Source organism: Gymnoscopelus braueri, assembly GCF_963280865.1.
Source record: "Gymnoscopelus braueri genome assembly, chromosome: 9".
Lineage (NCBI taxonomy): Eukaryota > Metazoa > Chordata > Actinopteri > Myctophiformes > Myctophidae > Gymnoscopelus > Gymnoscopelus braueri.
In genome coordinates, this window is record NC_137610.1 from 48,699,326 (window position 1) to 48,715,991 (window position 16,666).

Here is a 16,666-nt window from a genome sequence, read left to right on the forward strand (position 1 = left end):
TAAACTATTTGGACAGTATATCTCCTTGGCCTGCATTAAGGTTTGTCTAATAAATTGATTCAGTAATATCAATATCAAAATATCAATATCAATTAAAATGTTAAACATACATAACAAATAAGATTCAGATTTTGAAGTGCAATAAATGCCTCCGGTGCATAATTTTCATTACCTCACCATTGGGTGGGTGTTTTCAAACATAATTTGTTAGTAATCTCTTACAATAGAAGTATATCATCTTGGCCTAGTATTAAGGTATGCCTAAATGCTCTGCATTTCTATAGCACCTTTATCTTAAAAAAAATCCACAAAAAAATTAATCTAAAAGCATTTCACAATGTGCCAGTTTCCTACCCATTCACACACACATTCACAGACACTGTCGATGGAGGCAATCATGCAAGCTCTGACCCTCATTGGGATCATTTAGTGGTTCAGTATCGTTAACACAAAGTAAGGAAGAGCTGGGAACCTTCCAGTTCCCAAAGTGCTTCTCTATCTCCGCCAGAGCTGCCTTGGAAGCCTTAGTTAAGACAACAGTGAAGCCAGACATGCAAATCACTGCTTTGACCTTCATTGACCAACTGCTTCTTGAGAAAATTACTAGGAATGTCTTCCTGCAACAAGAAAACCTGTCATTTCCACACAACAAAGGTAAGCCAGAAGGAATGATGGATGGCACATTGCAGAGTCAGAGAGTGTGTGACATGATTCACCTGTTTGTGGCGGACGATGGAGGCAACCATGCAAGGTACAGTATGACTCTCATGGGGGGCATTTAGGGGTTCAGTGTCTCAGTCAAAGATGCTTCACCACAAAGCCAGGAGAAGCTGTGGGAATCAGTTCCCAAACCGCTTCTCCGCCTCCTGAGCCACAAGGCAGCTGCCTAATGATGAATGGCTTCACTAAGACACACGTAGCAAGACATGCACATCACTCATTATGTCTGGAGCTTTTGATTGAACAACTGCAAGTAACATTTAATCTAAAGATAACAAGGAAACCTGGCCATTTCCAGATAACAGGGGGGCCCCCAGAAGTAATGATGGATGGCACATTGCACGTTGATTGGCACATTGGAACGTTGGCACGTTGGCACATTGCAAAGACATATTCTTGGATCAGTTACAGGATGACACAGGGATACTGCAGGTATATAAACTCTCACTTGCAGGGTGAGGATACTCAAACACATCCTACTTCAGGTAAGAGAGGCAATTGCATTGGCCGATGGGATTGATGTGTTTAGGAGGTTCTGCACCTATTTGTATCCGTAAATCATTTGTGATTCTCTTGGATGTGGGCATATCTGTGAATGTTGAATGAATGTTGCATTCATCCAGTTTAAATTAGTCTGTCTAAATGCCTTTTTGTTGTTGTTTTCACAGGTTTGTGTCTGATCTCCAGGATGTGCACCATGGTGAGAGTATCTGCTGTTCTGTTGGTCCTGTTCATTCAGACTGTTACTGCCAGACCAGGTAAACTGCCTCTTAATTTCCTTATATTAGGATATAAATTATGTGATGCTTAAAATTATGGGGTCTTGTAACCACAAGACGTGGTTTGGTTTGACAGACATATTTTCAGATTGTTTAGATATTTGTCACACTCCTGATGTGTAAGGACCTGAGGTATCATTAGACAATTTACATACGAAAAACTATTCAAAGTGACGGAAATATAACTTGAGACATAACTTGAGGCACATTTGCTCAGCATGAGTAGAGGCATATGTGTTAGCTAGTTTCATGCTGTAGGTCACTCTTGCATGTTGTCGCAATGGTATATTTCGCACAATGCTTGGCCACCATTATTGCTGCACAGTGCAAACACGCACACACACACACACACACACACACACACACACACACACACACACACACACACACACACACACACACACACACACACACACACACACACACACACACACACACACACACACACACACACAGAGCACCACTAGCTGAATAACTTCAAAGGCAGGGAGTTTTATACATTTCAAGTTTTAATGTTAAAATTGCTGTTTATAGTTTCACCTTTTACTTTTCAAATCAATTCATTAAAGGTGCAGTAAGTGATTTTCTTTTGTTAAAACAAGTGCTAAATACCTCTACAGTATATTCTGATAGTAGTCATTGTTATAGAATTCTTCTTCAGTAACAGGGTCTCCCCGTCTCTCCAGCGCTTTAGTAAACATACGACACATTTTCAGGTTGGGATACATATTGTATCCAATCAGGACCTAGGATTGACAGGATCAGAAATGACTACATTAGAGCAGTGGTTCCCAAACTTTTTGTGTTGTGACCCAGAAGAGAAATTTGATGTCTTCCCGGGACCCAAACTAGTGAAAATAGCAGATCTACAAGCTCACAACATGTTGCGATGTGACGCGTTGTGAGCTTGTAGATCTGCTATTTTCACTACTTCTAAAAAAAATAAAAAAGTGTATTTTTAATGGATTTTAGATTTTCTTTTAATGAATAATTGTGGGAGGAAAATAAATATATTGAAAATCTCTTGAAATTGTTTTTTTTCTTCTTTTTTAAATAAGAAGTAAAAAAATATATATTTACGTGTGAGTCGCGACCCATAAAAATGGGTCCGCGACCCACTGTCTGGAAACCAGTAGCTCATGCCAGTTATAGGATAAACAAGTAAAATTGAAGGTAATGAAACAAAAATAATGTGTAGACAAATTTGGAATTGGAACTCTATAGAATTGAATTTGATGAAACTGGTAGGCTACTCTCTCTCCTGACAGGGTGAAACTGGCAACCCAATCTAAAAATGAACTTTCTGTAGACTAAAGAGCTGGAGGGACAAGGACATTGCCGTTACTAAACAGACTGTTATTACTTTCAGTTTTAAACTTTTCACACGCAACAAACCTTAGTTTTAACCAAAATGTTTCTTTCTTTCTCTTTTTGGAATATGAATACAGCCGAAACCCTACATGAGCCTGAGCAATCTGTGACGAATGAAGATCGACCCGACCCGAACCCGTCAGGTCCCATCGCGCCCCGACGAGTTCGACGTTGGTTTGGTATTAGTAGTTCATGGTCAGTTTCTGGTCATTTTGGTGGTAGTTCATGGTCATTTTCTTGGCCCCTCTGGGACGATCCAGGTGATGCTACACCAACAGATGCAGCTAGCTCAAATGGTAACTATAACTATATTAATTGAAAACTTCAGGTAGAAGGTAACCACAAATAAATATGTGTTGCCATCTTTACATGATTCTCTTTAGTTTAATAAAAACAAACCCCATACAACCATCTGCAAGATAGCTGGTATACAACTTGAGAGTATGACATCAATGTATGAGACCCGGATACTTATAGGAAGGAGAGTGATAGGACGCACCCGCTATACAGTCAATACCACCTTTTACCATCAGGACGACGGTAAAAAACAGGCCCTATCTCAGTTCTGCACATAATGTGTAATGTGATAAGTAATGCCTCTCGAACTTTGACTGGTAGCATATTCCATTTTCCTCTCTGAGGTGTTGTGTAGTACTGTCAATGTATTGTAACATTGTCAATGTAGCCTAGAGTATGATCTGTCTATGTATTGTGTATTTCATTATGTGTTGTGATGTCTGTGTCCTGATAGCTGCTTGCTGCAAAAGGATTTTCCGCTAGGACAAATAAAGCATCTCTTTAATTCATAGGGCTAGGGCTCTATATGCTTTTTATGTAACATCATGGTATTTCTATAAGGGTGAGTCATTTTCTGTATTAAGAGGAAATCTTTCCTCTTTTCAGCCCATCTTGAATGTGACCAGAGTCAAATCCAAGTTGGCCTGCGACTGTCTAGCCTGGTGACCCATGGGTTGGATGGATTCTCCGGTCACCTGGACGACCGCAGCTGCACAGATTTCACAAAGCATGATGGGACAGTGTGGTACCAAGTGGCCCGTCAGGCTGACACCTGTGGAAACACACTGACTGTGAGGATGTGTCTGTCTAATTCATGGCTCTAATCTCATGTGACTGTGGAGAATAATTCAATTCGACTCTATTCTATTCTCCATTTCTCTCATGTCTTCTCATTTTGCATGACATTGTACTGCTGATTAGAGTTCGGCTCAGATGGCTGCTTTTGGCCAGAGAACATTCGAGAAATTGATGTCCATCTCTGTGTGTGTTTTATTACAGGTTAAACCACGGGAGTTTAGTATATTAAATATTTCAATTAATGTATAATAATGTGAAATATACTGGTACTTAGTCCCCAGCTGGTGAGAAGATTACTCAAGGTTGTCCATTTAACCTCTTGTCTTTCAGACCAACAGCACTCATGCCATCTACTCCAACACTTTATTTGTCTACCCTGCAAATAACACCTCATCAAGTCTTCCAGTGAGTTTTCCCTTCTCCTGTGTCTATCCTCTGGACACGGAGACCAGCCTAGATGTGGCCTTCGGACCAGTTGGTCGGTAAGTAACGTAATTTATAGACGGTTTCTTTTGTTACTCTTGTTAAGACAGCAATAGTTATAGATAGTTAATACCCAGATTAAGTCACATTTTGCCCAGTCCGGCCTGTGACATAAAATTAGTTTGATACCCTTGGTGTAGGCTACAAACCTGGTTAGGCTGGTTAGGTTATTACACTACACTACTTTGTCTTTCAAGTGTCATGATATCCTGAAATGAAAATAGTAGATAACAGTCAAATGTCATATTGTTTTTAGCTCCAAGGTTCACAGTGCCCTTTCAGGTCAGGGTCCGCAAGCCAGAGCCTCCATGTCCTTGTTCCACGACTCCAACTACACAAAGCCTTACCCAGCAGGCCCGGTCACCCTGCCAATGGGTTCTGCCCTGCATGTAGGAGTGTCTGTAGAGCAGACCGAGACAGAGCGCTTTGTGGTCGTTCTGGACAACTGCTATTCCACTCCCTCATCGAACCATAATGACTCCATGCGACACTTCTTCATCCAGAACAAGTATGTCTTGATCCTCAGCAGTTGGTTTGTGCAAAAAACGAAACTGAATAGATTGGCATACTGACCAGCATTATAACAACGTCTTTCTTCCAGGTGTGCTAGCAATCGTGGTCAGGTGACGGTGGATGAGAACGGCTCGTCCCTCCAGGCTCGTTTCTCTGCTCAGCTCCAGGTTGCCAACCGAGGCGTCTTCCTTCACTGCAGCCTCCACCTGTGTGACCAGACGACCTCCACCTGCTCTCCTGTAAGTCTCACACTACCTCCCTTCATGAATGTTAGAGCAGATCACTTTGAAGTGCTGGTGTCAGACCTTCAAACAGACTTATGACTTCCATAACTTGTTTTACCAACTCTCAGCTCACTTCCATTACTGCTACATCTTTTGCAGGTTTGCTTGGGGAGGAAGCCTCGTTCAGTTAAGAGTGCCATGAACATCCAGCCTCTCACCATCGGACCAATCACCTGTGAGTATTAAAAGCTGCAATTATGAACTTTTATGTCCTACTAGGGCCTCGCAATAGAATCTGTACATAACTGTAGTCCCAGGTTCGTGACAGAGGCATAGTACCCATTTCCTGTCCCATAAATTCCATCTCTTATATTTCTGTTATTTAGAAAAATCGCTAGTTCTCCTAGGATGTTTTAATAACTTGCATATAACATTCTACACACAACCTAGGGACCAATATCTAAAAGGGATAGTTCACCCCCAAAAAAATCGATTAGTCACCCCATGGAGACTTGAATTCATGAATATGGATTATTGTATCCACACAAAGGTTAAAACAAAAACATATTTTGAATTCAAGTCTCCATGGGGTGACTAATCGATAGAAAACAAATCCTTTTGGGGGTGAACTATCCCTTTTAGTCCCAAAAAATATCACTTACACTAACTTTAATTTGAAAATAAATGTTTCTTTCTTTCTCTTTTTTGTAATATGAATACAGCCGAAATCCTACATGAGCCTGAGCAATCTGTGACAAATGAAGACCGACCCGACCCGAACCCATCAGGTCCCATCGCGCCCCGACGGTTTCGACGTTGGTTTGATAACTGGTTTAGTGGTGGTAGTTCATGGTCATTTTCTTGGCCCCTCTGGGACGATCCAGGTGATGCTACACCAACAGATGCAGCTAGCTCAAATGGTAACTACTGTATAACTACATTAATTGAAAACTTCAGGTAGCAGGTAACCACAAATACATGTGTTGCCATCTTTACATGATTCTCTTTAGTTTAATAAAAACAAACCCCATAAAACCTTCCGCAAGATGGGGTACAACTTGAGAGTATGACATCAATGTATGAGACCCGGGTATTTATAGGAAGGAGAAAGCTATTACTAGTAATAGGACGCACCCGCTATACAGTCAATACCACCTTTTACCATCAGGACGACGGTAAAAAACAGGCCCTATCTCAGTTCTGCACATAATGTTTAATGTGATAAGTGATGCCTCTCGAACTTTGACTGGTAGCATATTCCATTTTCATCTCTGAGGTGTTGTGTAGTACTGTCAATGTATTGTAGCATTGTCAATGTAGCCTAGAGTGTGATCTGTCTATGTATTGTGTATTTCATTATGTTTTGTGATTACTGTGTCGTGTCCTGATGCAGGGACGTGCTGGCCACTGGGAAATTCGGGAAAATTCCAGAACGGCCGCGCCATTTACGGGCCGCCAAACGGCCGGTGGGCCACCCAAAAAAAGTATTATTGGAAAAAAAAATTGAAAAAAAAAGAAAATCCCAGAGCTGAATTTTGGTCCCAGCACGCCCCTGTCCTGATGGCTGCTTGCTGCAAAAGGATTTTCCGCTAGGACAAATAAAGCATCTCTCTAATTCATAGGGTTAGGGCTCTATGCTTTTTCTGTAACATCATGGTATTTCTATAAGGGTGAGTCATTTTCTGTATTTAGAGTAAATCTTTCCTCTTTTTAGCCCATCTTGAATGTGACCAGAGTCAAATCCAAGTTGGCCTGCGACTGTCTAGCCTGGTGACCCATGGGTTGGATGGATTCTCCGGTCACCTGGACGACCGCAGCTGCACAGATTTCACAAAGCATGATGGGACAGTGTGGTACCAAGTGGCCCGTCAGGCTGACACCTGTGGAAACACACTGACTGTGAGGATTTGTCTGTCTAATTCATGGCTCTAATCTCATGTGACTGTGGAAAATAATTCAATTCAATTCGACTCTATTCTATTCTCCATTTCTCTCATGTCTTCTCATTTTGCATGACATTGTACTGCTGATTAGAGTTCGGCTCAGATGGCTGCTGTTGGCCAGAGAACATACGAGAGATTGATGTCCATCTCTGAGTGTGTTTTATTACAGGTTAAACCACGGGAGTTTACTATATGAAACATTTCAATTCATGTATAATAATGTGAAATATGGTACTTAGTCCCCAGTTGGTGAGAAGATTACTCAGGTTGTCCATTTAACCTCTTGTCTTTCAGACCAACAGCACCCATGCCATCTACTCCAACACTTTATTTGTCTACCCTGCAAATAACATCTCATCAAGTCTTCCAGTGAGTTTTCCCTTCTCCTGTGTCTATCCTCTGGACACGGAGACCAGCCTAGATGTGGCCTTCGGACCAGTTGTTCGGTAAGTAACGTAATTTATAGACGGTTTCTTTTGTTACTCTTGTTAAGACAACAATAGTTATTGGTAGTTAATACCCAGATTAAGTCACATTTTGCCCAGTCCGGCCTGTGACATAAAATTAGTTTGATACCCTTGGTGTAGGCTACAAACCTGGTTAGGCTGGTTAGGTTATTACACTACACTACTTTGATTTTCAAGTGTCATGATATCCTGAAATGAAAATAGTAGATAACAGTCAAATGTCATATTGTTTTTAGCTCCAAGGTTCACAGTGCCCTTTCAGGTCAGGGTCCACAAGCCAGAGCCTCCATGTCCTTGTTCCACGACTCCAACTACACAAAGCCTTACCCAGCAGGCCCGGTCACCCTGCCACTGGGTTCTGCCCTGCATGTAGGAGTGTCTGTAGAGCAGACCGAGACAGAGCGCTTTGTGGTCGTTCTGGACAACTGCTATTCCACTCCCTCATCCAACCATAATGACTCCATGCGACACTTCTTCATCCAGAACAAGTATGTCTTGATCCTCAGCAGTTGGTTTGTGCAAAAAACGAAACTGAATAGATTGGCATACTGACCAGCATTATAACAACGTCTTTCTTCCAGGTGTGCTAGCAATCGTGGTCAGGTGACGGTGGATGAGAACGGCTCGTCCCTCCAGGCTCGTTTCTCTGCTCAGCTCCAGGTTGCCAACCGAGGCGTCTTCCTTCACTGCAGCCTCCACCTGTGTGACCAGACAACCTCCACCTGCTAACAGCAAATGTAGGCCTACCTCTGTCCTGTTCTTCTAACCTAAGAGGGGTGGTCACATGTTGATATTGTGGTGGCAAACAGATCAATGCATGGGAAACATTGCAGACAGTTGGACAGCTGAGCCAGAGACAGTGATTCTCTGATTCTATAATGGATTGTATAGTGTCTGTGATGGGGACATAATGCCTGCTTATTGATGGTATTATGGTTTATGAATAAGGCCAGTTTGGTTTCATTTCTGGTCACGGACAGATGAGCAGAACCAGTCAACAGTGTCATTGAGGCCCATGTGATTGTTCCCATCATATGGACACAAAGATTAAAGGTAGGGTAAGTAATTATTTTGTTTTAAAGTAAGGTTAAAGTACTATATTGTGATAGTAATCATTGCTACAGAGCGTTTGTTCGGTCACAGGGGTCTCTCCAGCTCTTTAGTAAACAGAATATAGTACATTTTCAGGTAGGTGACACATTTTAAGCCAATCAGGAGAGAGCACTGAAAATGCATTTTCTGTTTAATAAAGAGCTGGAGAGACATGGACTCCTTTTACTGAACAAACACTCTATAGCGATGTGTACTATCAGAATATAGAGCTATACTGTAACACTTATTTTACCAAAGTAAATAACTTACCTTTAACATGTGATTGTTTCCATCAGGGTCTGGACAAAAAGATTAACACGTGAACAATGAAACAAAACTTAAATGGATATAAGCATATCTATTTTGACTGTGTATGTGTTGTGCACATGACACAGATTACATGTGTTAAAGACTTGGTGTCATTGTACAAGCACGTTCTGCAGCACGACCTGTGATCCACAAGGTCAACTGCCTCCATCTAGTGGCGTTACAGAAATATAGCACCATTTATTTTACAGGCGAGCCCCCTTTCCACAGCCACAGCCCTGGGTAGGGGTATACATATAAACGGAAGTGCACACCTGTTTTTCGAGGGCTGTCCATTTGATTTTTTCTATTTATTTTTATTTTTATTCGCACAATAAAAAAACATTACAAAGGTAACATTATTAAAATCAATACAGAAATAAGTGCAGGTGAGATAATCCCATAAAGGGCTTATAAATGGTTCTCACCTAAAAAATAATAAACAAGTAGTTAAACATAATAACCTATAGCCTTGGTTCTCAAAGGGGGACCCCAGGGGTCGTTGGAGGGGTACCAGGGGGTCCCCAGCAAAATGTGTTGATATAGTGTCACAATCATTTAACCACTTTAACCATTATCTTATACTTTGGCTATTCAAAAATAGCAGATCTACAAGCTCATAGCGCGGCACCGAGTGCCGCGCTATGAGCTTGTAGATCTGCTATTTTTGAAAAATCGTGAAAATCTTTGAATATATATATTTTTTTTTTAAAGCGAACATTTGTAACTCAAATCTTTGCTTCTGGGGGGGTCCCTGGAACAAAATATTTTGAGATGGGGGTCCGCGGCCAAATACATATAATTTTGGGGGTCCTTGACATGAAAAAGTTTGAAAACCACTGGTCTATAGGAGTATGTGTTTACACACACTTTTGGCCCATTCATATTTATGCTAATCAGTGAAAAGACATGTCACATGACAAACAAAACTACACAGAAATATCAGTGGGTACAGATAATGCTCTATTTGAGCTTGTAACATAACAACAGAAAAATTATAGAATGATAACCTGTACTTCACTCACACAATTGAATGTATAGCTCAACCCTCCCATCTTGTCTCACTAATGATATTATGTGATATTGTATGTATATTAAACTAGATGTGAGGGCCGCATCTACAGTTCGGGCCCGCCGATGTCCACCGATCGGATTCAAATGCTTATTATTGAACAATTCGGAAGATACGGGTACTTAAACCCAAGCGTTTCAACTTGTTACATCCACGGCCGTGGGGTCAGCACTTTATATTTGAAATGTTAACGTTTATGTAGATGTACGGATTATAAATGGAGAAAGTGCCAAAACCAGGTACAAGTTATGCCATGACGCTTGTGACAGACGAGCGTCATGTGAAGTTCCATGGCTAGAGAAACCTCTAAACACTTTCTTCAAATTGTCATTAAATTACACACATTTCTGACAAATTACTTTTCTGTGTAACTGATCAAGTTTGTCTTTGTGCACAAGGCAGACTGTAGCATTGAGTATGTGTTGCGATATTGTGGATGGTAGCCATGTTTTCAGTCGATCCAGGGCACTGAAACTTTACTCAGAGGAAACAGGAAAACCACCAACATCAATGTGCTGACCACAGCTTCCACCTGAGAAAACAATTCATCTTTGCACTAATTCACCATGCAGTCTTTATCTCTCCTCCTGGTCATAAATTAGACTACAAACTACAGAGTCTCCTTTGTGTCTCCTGTAGTCAGCTGGTCATCAAATTATTGTCTTAGGAATGCAACAAAAACAAAAACAAAATCCATGAATTCAAGTCTCCATGGGGTGACTAATTGATAGAAAAAAAGTATTTTTTGGGGCGAACTATCCCTTTAAGAATAATAATTCAGATAATGGTTTCATTTCTCCACTGTTATCTCCCCACCAGTATAGACAATCGTATAATGCTGTACTATTTTTTTTTTTAATCAAACAACAAAAACCTTCTCTAATGAGGGTCCACGCCCCAATACGTATCAATATGGGGGTCCTTGACATGGAAATGTCTGAGAACCACTAACATATGGACCCTGTCTTGTGCGCCGCCGACCCTTATGCCTAAACATTTTTTGCCATTTTTTACTATTTTGTACTTTTTTAAAATAGTGCAAATAGCTGATCTACAAGCTCACAATGTATCGACTATTTGAACTATTTAATAATGTTTTTCAAAATAGTTAAGAATGCCAAAAAAAAGTTTACGCATAAGGCGTGAGGCGGTGCACAAGATAGGGCCTGACTACTGCCCTACTTTTTCCCACTGACTGTTCATTTTACAAATCATTTCATATATCCAATAATGTCACGTAGATAGAATCATCTGATTTGTTTTTATTTATTTAAAAAAAAATCACATGCATGGTATTATTGGGGGGTGGGGTATCTCACCATTGGAGACACACCCTCGCCCAAAAGCTATGCCTGTGGATTTAGTTACATTCGTTCTGTGTTGACCAAACTCCTGACTACAGATTTTCGGGTTTCACACCTGATTAATGACGGGTCACACTCATTGTGACAGTTTCACCTCCTCCCATTTTAGGATCGAGGAGGTGGTTATAGGCAGTGGTGGAAAAAGTACTCAAATGTTTTACTTAAGTAAAAGTATTAATACTGCAATGTAGAAATACTCTAGCCTACTACAAGTAAAAGTCCGGAATTCAAAATTTACTTGAGTAAAAGTACAAAAGTATGGGTATCAAAATGTACTTAAAGAACCAAAAGTAGAAAGTAGGCCTACTCATTATGCAGAATGTCCAGTTTTCAAATGTATAAAATGTATACAAAATCTTTTGAAAATAGCAGATCTACAAGCTCACAATGCATTGTGAGCTTGTAGAATGTATATAGGGCTGAAGTGGTTAATGTATGTTTTGTAATAATAATCAAAATCTACAAAGTAACTAGTAACTAAAGTTTTCAAATAATTGTAGTGGAGTAAACGTACAATATTTGCCTCTGAGATGTAGTGGAGTAAAAGTACTGAAAATTGGAAATACTCCAGTAAAGTAAAAAATGCCTCAAAATTGTACTTACATGTAAGTACAGTACTTGAGTAAATGTACTTAGTTACTTTACACCACTGGTTGTAGGTTACTAGATACTGTCTCTCCATTACTTCCTTGTCCCCTCTGCACACTTGTATCCGGTAACACAGGGGCTCTCAACCTGTGGGTCGGGATCCCCAGGGCGGTCCCCACATGATTTTGGTCATTAACTAAATTGGGGAGAAAAATGGGGTAAAAATAATTGGCTACTCTAAATTTCTAAAAGAAAAAAAAGAAGAAGGAAATGCCTGTGTCTGTACAATTCTATAATTCAATTAAAGCGGCACTATGTCACTTTTTTAATGAATAAAATGTAATTTTGTCCAATCTGTATGGTAGTGTTAATACAATATAACTTATACAATTGGGGTGGTTGTATTTGTTCTCCCTGCTCTTCTATTGAGACATTTAGATAAATGGTGCATTTATATAGCGCTTTTATCCAAAGCACTTTACATAGATTGTCCATTACATTCACACACACATTCTCACACCGATGGCGGAGGAAACCATGCAAGGCACCAACCTGCTCATCGGGAGCAATTCAGGGGTTCAGCGTCTTGCTCAAGGACACTTCGACACTAACTCTGGGGGAGCCCGGGATCGAACTGAACTGACCCTTCCCCTGAGCCACTGCCGCCCCAAGATCCTGTGTCGAGGTGAGACATGACCTTTGACACGATCACATTTCTGGTTTGACACAAATTTTGACCTGAAGGTCAAGATCCAATTCATCCCCTGATCAAGCAGGCAGGCTCCAGTAGCTCAAATGTCAGCACTTGACAGGAGGAGACCCGCGTTCAAATCCGGGGTAGAAAAGGAAAGCAGCTTTAATTGTTATATTACTTCATAGAATAACTAATCATTGTTTTCATTGTACAGCACTAACAGTTTTTAAATAAACTGACTTCAGTACAGAGCATAATACAAACAGTATGTGAAGAAAAATAAATGATAGTAGGCAGTGGTGTAAAGCAAGAACAATTTTGAGGTACTTTTACTTTACCGGAGTATTTCCAATTGTCTATACTTTTACTTCTACTCCACTACATTAGCCTGGTTCCTGACCATAGACCCCGCCCACTCTCTGAGTGAGCTCCTCTTGGTCTGGTGTTGAAATGTGAGCCAGTGGCTTTTCACGATCGAAGAAAAATCTGTCAAATCAGAGTCGGAGGTGGGGGTGGTCTAACGACAAGCCAATCAGCGAATATCTGCTAAAACAAGCTGTGCGATGAATCAGAATCAGAATCAGAATCAGTTTTATTGTCACATCACAGGTTTACAAGGTAAAAGAGTGGGTGAAATTCTTTTTTGTACATCGTTCCCATCGCAACGTTAGTTTCCATAGAAAGAAGAGGGGGGGGGAGAAGAAGAGGGTGGGGGGTAAGTGGGAAGGAGATCAAAACAAGAGAGCAACAGAAGGCCAGACAAGTTATCTACATATTTACAAATTACCTGAGATAATAAAAACTAAAAAAAAACTAAACTAAGGTGCCTGAGCATAGCAGCAATGTATTGTATACTGTGCATGTTATACTTATACTGTGCATGATAGACAATGGACGTTAAGGTGCTTAGAGGAAAAGGAGCACAATAAAAAAGACCAAAAAAAAGTCAGTGCGTTATACAAGGGATTAAGGTGCAAAAGGTCAGTGCGTGTCCACCTAGAGTGGACTGACCCTAGTATAATCCGCAAGTAGCTCCATGAGAGAGTGCAACAAAAAGTCATTTGTACCTGGTGTAGTCCACAGGTGTGTCCGAGGGGGGGCTAAAGTCCAAGTCATTGTCCCTGGTATAATCCACAGGTGTGTTCAGGAAGAGCCAGAAAAGAAAAGGCTGCTGAACAAGGCCTATGCCTCATCCAGGCTTATTCCCCATTCAGCATTCTGACAGCCGCCGGATTGAAACTACACCAATACCTGGTGGTGGAACTCTTGATACTGCGGTAGAGCCCCTTGCCCGGTCGCGGTCGTTGTAGGGGGTTGAACAGTCTGTGACTTGGGTGGTGCTTGTCCTTGATGATGCGCTTGGCTTTGAGCACGCACCGCTTTTTGTACAGTTCCTGGAGCGCTGGGAGCTCGATTCCCATTATCCGCTCTGCCGATCGCACTACTCGTTGTAGGCTGATCTTTTCTCGGGCAGTGCAGTTCCCGTACCAGGCCGTGACACAGCCTGTTAGGATGCCTTCGACAGAACTGTTGTAGTACAGCCTGAGGATGCGACGTCCTACTCCGAGCTTCTTCAGGCGGCGGAGCCAGTACAGTCGCTGCTGAGCCTTTTTCCTCACGTGTGTGGAGTGCGTCTCCCATTTGAGGTCCTCCTCGATGTGTACTCCGAGGAACTTGAACTCGCTGACCCTTTCCACTGCAGCACCGTCGATGAGGATGGGCGCATGGTCTCTCCGCGGCCTCCTGAAGTCCACGATCAGTTCTTTGGTCTTGTCGACGTTAAGAGAGAGGTTGTTCTCCCGGCACCAGCGTGCTAGTGATTTGATCTCCTCTCTGTAGTCAGACTCGTCGTTGTTGACGATTCGGCCTATCACTGTCGTGTCGTCCGCGTACTTTATGATGGTGTTGGAGACATGTGTGGCTATGCAGTCATACGTGTACAGGGAGTAGAGGAGGGGGCTCAGCACGCATCCCTGGGGTGCTCCGGTGTTGAGGGTCAGGGGGTCGGATGTGATGCTGCCCATTCTCACCACCTGATGTCGGTTGGACAAGAAGTCCTGTATCCAGTCGCACATGCTTGGGTGTAGCCCTAGGTCTCTGAGCTTTTTGTCAAGTATTGCTGGGACAATGGTGTTGAATGCTGAGCTGTAGTCCACGAACAGCATACGTACATATTTGTCCTTCAGCAGCTTGTTGTCCATGTGCGAGAGGACGGTGTGGAGAGCCATGGCAATAGCGTCGTCGGTGGATCTGTTTTTGCGGTATGCATACTGCCACGGATCCAGCGAGGCAGGTAGCGTGGAGCTGATGTATTCCCTCACCAGTTTCTCGAAACACTTGCTGACGATCGGGGTGAGAGCAACAGGTCTCCAGTCGTTCAGGCATGTCACTTTGGCCTTTTTGGGAATGGGCACAATGGTTGACATTTTGAACCCTGCAGGGACCACAGCCAGGGAGAGGGAGAGGTTAAAGATGTCAGCGAAGACACCCGCCAGCTGGTCTGCACATGTCTTAAGGACCCGGCCTGGAATCCCATCAGGTCCGGCTGCCTTGTGGATGTTGACCCGTGTGAAGGCTGTACGCACTTCTCTCTCCGAGATGGTTAGAGGGTTGTCCTCTGCTGGTGCTGCTGATGGCCCCGCTTGGCTGCCGCGGTTGGAGCTGATCTCAAACCGGCCGTAGAAAGTGTTCAGTTCGTTGGGGAGGCAGGCAGGCGGGTTCACCTCGCTTCTGGTTCTTGTTTTGCAGTCTGTCAAGGTGTGTACCGCCTGCCATGTGCTCCTGATGTCGCCATTGCTGAGTTTGTCTTGCATCTTTTTTGTGTAGGCCTTTTTCGCCTTCCTGATGGCGCTGTTTAGGGCCGCGCGCGTCGTGTTGCGCGTTTCCACGTCGCCAGATTTGAAACCAGCATCCCGTTCATGCAGATGTGCACGTACTCCGCTGTCCATCCATGGTTTCTGATTGGGATAGATCCGAACTGTCTTTTTTGGGACTATGTCATCTATGCACTTACTGATAAAGCCAGTGACTGAGTCTGAGAGTTCGTTGATGTTATTCCCAGCGGCGTTCTTAAACATCCCCCAGTCAGTCTGGTAGAAGCAGGATTGTAGCATAGCGTCTGTGTCCTCAGACCAGATTCGGATTTCCTTCTCAACGACCGGCTCCCTTTTTAGCCTCTGTTTGTAGGCAGGTAGCAGCTGGATGGCGTCGTGGTCAGAGCTTCCTAGCGGTGGGCGTCGGAGGGCTTTGTATCCATCCTTGAAGGGCGTGTAGCAGTGGTCAAGAATATTGTCACCACGGGTACTGCAGGCGACATGCTGGTGGAATTTGGGAAAGACCTTTTTTAAGTCTGTCCGGTTGAAGTCGCCTAGGCAGATGACTGCGCAGTCCGGGTGGCGATTTTCTTGTGCACTGATCGCCTGGTGTAATTCCCTCATAGCTGTGTCCTTATTAGCTCCAGGATGAATGTAAACAACGGCTACAATCACAATGCTGAAGTCGCGTGGTAGGTAGAAAGGGCGGCAGGCTATGATTAAAAGTTCAAGGTCTGGTGAGCAGTGACTATCTAGGATTTTAACATCTTTGCACCAGTTGTTGTTGATCAAGGCACAAACTCCCCCCCCACGTTGCTTACCGCTTAGTACAGTGTCTCTGTCTTTTCTATACACGGTGAAACCAGGGGGAGTGATGGAAGAATCAGATGCTAACTCCGTTAGCCACGTCTCTGTTAGCACAACAATACAATTGCTCCTCGTCTCTGCGTTGTATTTAACGCGCGCCAGTAAGTCGTCCATAGTGGTCACAGTTCTTGATTCACACAGAGATCTAACGTTCGCTAGCAGGATTGAAGGCAGTGCAGGTTTATATCCACGTTTTGTTGTCCTTACGAGGAGACCTGCTCTTGTCCCTCGACGCCACGGTCTTTTTCGTCGCCTCGGGTAACTTTCTGTTCCTG

General features: G+C 42.8%; 2 protein-coding genes and 1 long non-coding RNA gene across 3 annotated transcripts in view; all 3 read left to right on the top strand.

Moving 5' to 3' along the window:
* LOC308091591 (pancreatic secretory granule membrane major glycoprotein GP2-like) overlaps positions 1–5,431 on the top strand; it is a gene marked incomplete at both ends in the record, with an annotated part of 8,721 nt that extends 3,290 nt beyond the window's left edge. The window contains 8 exons of the mRNA XM_080437253.1: positions 509–654; positions 1,389–1,478; positions 2,948–3,166; positions 3,774–3,958; positions 4,296–4,447; positions 4,705–4,956; positions 5,050–5,200; positions 5,345–5,431. Coding sequence (XP_080293379.1) covers positions 509–654; positions 1,389–1,478; positions 2,948–3,166; positions 3,774–3,958; positions 4,296–4,447; positions 4,705–4,956; positions 5,050–5,200; positions 5,345–5,431 — 1,282 coding nt within the window. The remainder of the gene's footprint in view (positions 1–508; positions 655–1,388; positions 1,479–2,947; positions 3,167–3,773; positions 3,959–4,295; positions 4,448–4,704; positions 4,957–5,049; positions 5,201–5,344) is intronic.
* A 661-nt stretch (positions 5,432–6,092) lies between these two features.
* LOC308091229 lies at positions 6,093–7,554 on the top strand. Its single transcript, XR_013933684.1, has 3 exons — positions 6,093–6,105; positions 6,900–7,084; positions 7,423–7,554. It is a non-coding gene; the product is annotated as an uncharacterized lncRNA (long non-coding RNA).
* A 284-nt stretch (positions 7,555–7,838) lies between these two features.
* Positions 7,839–8,339, top strand: LOC308091866 (pancreatic secretory granule membrane major glycoprotein GP2-like). The gene is made up of 2 exons (XM_080437605.1): positions 7,839–8,083; positions 8,177–8,339. Exons 1-2 carry the CDS (start codon positions 7,884–7,886, stop codon positions 8,322–8,324), a joined length of 348 nt encoding a protein of 115 aa, XP_080293731.1. The 5' UTR covers positions 7,839–7,883; the 3' UTR covers positions 8,325–8,339.
* The last annotated feature ends 8,327 nt before the right edge of the window (positions 8,340–16,666 follow it).

Coding starts and splice junctions, on each gene's coding strand:
- LOC308091866 (XM_080437605.1), top strand. CDS start 7,884: ATGTCCTTGTTCCACGACTCCAACTACACAAAGCCTTACCCAGCAGGC. Junction 8,084..8,176: donor CACTTCTTCATCCAGAACAA/GTATGTCTTGAT, acceptor TCTTTCTTCCAG/GTGTGCTAGCAATCGTGGTC.